The following is a 4,241-nucleotide window of genomic DNA, read 5'->3' on the forward strand; positions in this document are numbered from 1 at the left end:
CTGAAATCCTAAGGGTAGTACGCCCCACCCCTGAGATCCGCACATGCTTTCCCGCCCCCAGTTCTCAGAGGAGAAAATTGAGGGCTTGTGACCGGGAAGGGACAGGCCCAGGGTGTCCCTACGAACCCAGACCTGCGGGGCCGCCGCCGCAGGCGGTCTTGAGCGAGGCCGAATCAGGCTGGCGGGAAACGAACTCCGAAACCGGACACCCGCAAAGCGGACGGGTCTCGTCTGCCCGCCCCTTCCCCGGGAGACTCGCCCACCCAGAGCGCCCCCAACCCCGGCCCCCACCTCTCGCAGCCCTCCGTCCCGCTGCGGGAAGGGGCTGCTCGGCTGCCCCCGGAGGTCTTGGGAGCCACTTGGAGCCTTCCTGACTGGGCGAACTGGAGGAGAAGGTTGCCGCGAGAGGGCAGAAGCCTAGCCTCCATCCTCTTTAAGCTGTGAGTCACTCCACATCATATAGAGAGGGGTCCCGAGCCACCCAAAGATAAAAGATTGGAGGGCGGGGGGGGGGGGCGTGTTGCGGCCTTTCCCTAAATATCAGCAATTGAGATACAAAACCTCGGTACAGTGGAGGAACCTGGAACCCACCGAGGGAAACTGGCTACCTCTCGTACAAGTCGAGGAAACGCACTCCTACCAGACACGCAGGCAGGTGTGAGGTTCGGCTAAGCTGCGAAGTAGCGGTGGAACCGTGGCAAGTCACCTCCTCTGTGGGACCTAGGAATCCTGCCTGAAGGGTGAGGGACTGGATGGGGAATGGCCAGGGCAGCCTTGAGTTGGGGTTTGAAAATAAATCATCCTTGAAAGACCTTGGAAGCCAGTCACCTGGAGCGTCTTCTCCCTTCCTCGTCCCCCACCCTCAAGAACCAAGCGCCCCTCAGCCAATTCTCACCCTCTCCAGCCAAAAAAGGTGAGGCGAGCCCTTCCTTTCACCTGGGGGTCCTAGCCTTCTATAGAGGCTGGTAAAGTCCCGAAGCGCTGAGTTCGGGCGCCGAGGTCTCCAGAGACAGTTCCTGGCCTCTCCCGACCTCAGTCTCCCCGTCGGCGCGCAGAGAGGACCGGCCCAGGAGACCGCCAAGGGACCTCCATGCTCAGACCGTGTGGTGTACCCGCCGCGCCGCCACAGCATCTCCTACCTGGGGAGGTGCGCCGAGGCCCAGGGGGCGGGCAGTCGGGGGGCGGGCGGGGAACGGGCACCGCCCCAAGCTTCCTGGCGCCTTTAAGGAGGAGAAACCCGCGGAGGGAGGAGCCGGTCCGGGTGTGTGCAGGGAAGCGCCTCGCCAGCGGTCTTGGCGGCTTGAGGCCAACACTGCGGAGAGGAACAGTCGCCGGCCACCCCGCCTGGCCCGCGCCGCAACCTCGCCGCCGTCGCCTTGCCTCGCCTCCTTGCCCTCTGCGCCTTCGGCGGCCCCGGCCGCAGGGGCGCCGCCTAGGCGGCCCCCACCAGAGTCCCCACGCCTGCGCTAACTGCTCTCGTTTCAGACCTTGGGGCCCGCAGCCTCCTCTGCGCTCAGGACCTCGACGGTTATCCTCAGATCAGCAGGAAGCCCAGAACTGATGCAGGCACCCCAGCCCAGGACCAATTCCAGACCTCGTGACCTCCTGGCACCAGCACGCAAAGGACCCTTCAGCCCGCGACAGGAGCCTCGTCCGGGTCCCAGCGTCGCTGCTGGCGCCTGGCTTCGAGCTCCAGAACACGAGCAGAGCCGTCGGTGGGCGGGACACTCTTGAGCCTCTGTCCGCACTGAGCCAGCCCGGAAACTACGGGCGCCAAAGCTCCCGCGCGCCCCTGCCAGGAAAGCTGTGCTCCCGGTGCCAACTGCGAGGACACCCTGAGCTCTCTAAAGAGGGCCCCAGCGTCGGTTCCCGTTACCCTGCGTCCCGGGCCCCGCAGCTCCCAGACCCTCGACAGCAGCGGGCAGCGGGGACGCCCCAGGGACGCGGGACGGCTGCGCCATGACGGCGGAGAGCGGGCCGCCACCGCCGCCGCCGCCGCAGCCGGAGGCGCTGGCGGCCGTGAAGGAGGAGCGCGGTGAGGCGGGGGCCGGGGTCCCGGCAGAGGCGGCGGGTCGCGGCGCTGGCGGGCGGCGGCGGAAGCGCCCCCTGCAGCGTGGGAAGCCGCCCTACAGCTATATTGCGCTCATTGCCATGGCCATCGCGCACGCACCGGAGCGCCGCCTCACGCTGGGCGGCATCTACAAGTTCATCACCGAGCGTTTCCCCTTCTACCGCGACAACCCCAAAAAGTGGCAGAACAGCATCCGCCACAACCTCACACTCAACGACTGCTTCCTCAAGATCCCGCGCGAGGCCGGCCGCCCGGGCAAGGGTAACTACTGGGCACTCGACCCCAACGCCGAGGACATGTTCGAGAGCGGCAGCTTTCTGCGCCGCCGCAAGCGCTTCAAGCGCTCTGACCTCTCCACTTACCCGGCTTACATGCACGACGCGGCCGCCGCTGCTGCTGCTGCTGCCGCCGCCGCCGCTGCCGCCATCTTCCCGGGCGGGGTGCCCGCTGCGCGCCCGCCTTACCCCGGCGCTGTCTATGCAGGCTATGCCCCGCCGTCGCTCGCCGCGCCGCCTCCGGTCTACTACCCGGCTGCGTCTCCAGGCCCGTGCCGCGTCTTCGGCCTGGTGCCTGAGCGGCCGCTCAGCCCAGAACTGGGCCCCGCGCCGTCAGGGCCCTCCGGTTCCTGCGCCTTTGCCTCGGCCGGCGCCTCTGCCACTACCACCGCTTACCAGCCCTCCGGCTGCGCCGTCGCCCGACCTGCCAACACTTCCGCCTATGCGGCCGCCTACGCGGGCGCAGACGGCGCGTACTCGCAAGGGGCCGGCAGCGCCCTCTTCGCAGCGGCTGGCCGGTTGGCCGGGCCCGCTTCGCCCCCCGCAGGTGGCAGCAGTGGCGGCGTCGAGACTGCAGTGGACTTCTATGGGCGCACATCGCCCGGCCAGTTCGGAGCACTGGGGCCCTGCTACAATCCTGGTGGGCAGCTCGGAGGGGGCAATGGAGGCGCCTACCACGGTCGCCATGCAGCTGCCTATCCAGGCGGAGCGGATCGGTTTGTGTCCGCCATGTGAGCCGAGAATACAGGCGAAAATTAATAGATACCTCGACTGTCTTTACGAACTAAGTACTCACGAAACCTGAGGACGGGACTGGAGAGAGGATCGAGTTGAAAGCCACATGGGAGGGACCGAGCCGGAGGTTCAGGCGCAGCCTCCCGCTGCACCGTGTACACACCGGTTCGCTTTGAAAATGGGAGGAGGTGGGGAGAGGCATCCTCGGCCCACGGACTGAGACAGTGGACCCTCACTGAGGCGAAGCTCCAAAGGTCGTGCCTTTCTGACATTCTACCGGGGAGGGTCCTTGGCTCTAAAGGAGGCACAACGTAGTGTCTACACCAGAGTCTAAGGGAATTGTGGAGAATCACATGACTTCACTCTTCCCCGTACTTACCAAAACTCGGGTCTTTTTACACAGTTCCATCTCTTGTGCCTTTGACTACGTTATTACAATAAAAGGCTCCGATAGTGTCTTCCTAGTTAAGGTGAGGAGGACAAATTTGCAAAAGAAGTAACCATTTTTTTAATGGGAAAGACCTCTGCTTCGCTTGACCAGGGGCTGCTTTTCCCTGCCTCTGAGAACTGCAGACCACCAGGCTCTGAGTCTGGACGGTGACCCAGCGCCACAGTGTAACCCAGTTCCATCACTCACACCCCCAGTTTTCCCATTTATAATACAAGAGGGCTGCAGAATTCAACCGTCCCCCATATGATCTTTAAGGGCCCATCATGGTTGTTGCATATCTGGCAGCATGGGTGGGCCACCCAGGGCCTAACCCTATTCCAAGGAATGGAAACAGAACTCACGGCAAGCATCTCTGGATTGGCTCCAGGCACCGGTTATATCATAATTTCTTGAATCTTTTGAGCTTGATGTGCTGATCACTTGGCAGCTATTACTGCTGGGCCCTAAGTGCGGTTTTCCACTGAGGCAGGTAGAAATACATTTGTCCATTGCCCACGCTTTCTTTTCATCAAGCAGCCTGGGACCCAATGGGTGAACTAAAATTCAGAGATGACAAGACTCAAGGGAACCTGTTGATGACAGTTTTCATTTTGTTGGGTTGGCTCTTCCATCCCTGGTACCCTCTGCTGCACCTTGGCAGCCTCCTCATGCAAAAAGGAAAGAGAAAAATTAATTGGGGCCATCATTTAAGTAAGCTTTAGAAAGAAAC

At 62.8% G+C, this 4,241-nt stretch overlaps 1 protein-coding gene across 1 annotated transcript; it reads left to right on the top strand.

Moving 5' to 3' along the window:
* Positions 1-1,959: 1,959 nt before the first annotated feature.
* FOXE1 (forkhead box E1) lies at positions 1,960-3,081 on the top strand (the record flags this gene model as incomplete). Its single annotated transcript, XM_079706654.1, has 1 exon — positions 1,960-3,081. One exon carries the CDS (start codon positions 1,960-1,962, stop codon positions 3,079-3,081), a length of 1,122 nt encoding a protein of 373 aa, XP_079562780.1.
* Between the last annotated feature and the right edge of the window lie 1,160 nt (positions 3,082-4,241).

The sequence above is a fragment of the Hyperoodon ampullatus genome, assembly GCF_949752795.1.
Source record: "Hyperoodon ampullatus genome assembly, chromosome: 6".
Taxonomy (NCBI): domain Eukaryota; kingdom Metazoa; phylum Chordata; class Mammalia; order Artiodactyla; family Ziphiidae; genus Hyperoodon; species Hyperoodon ampullatus.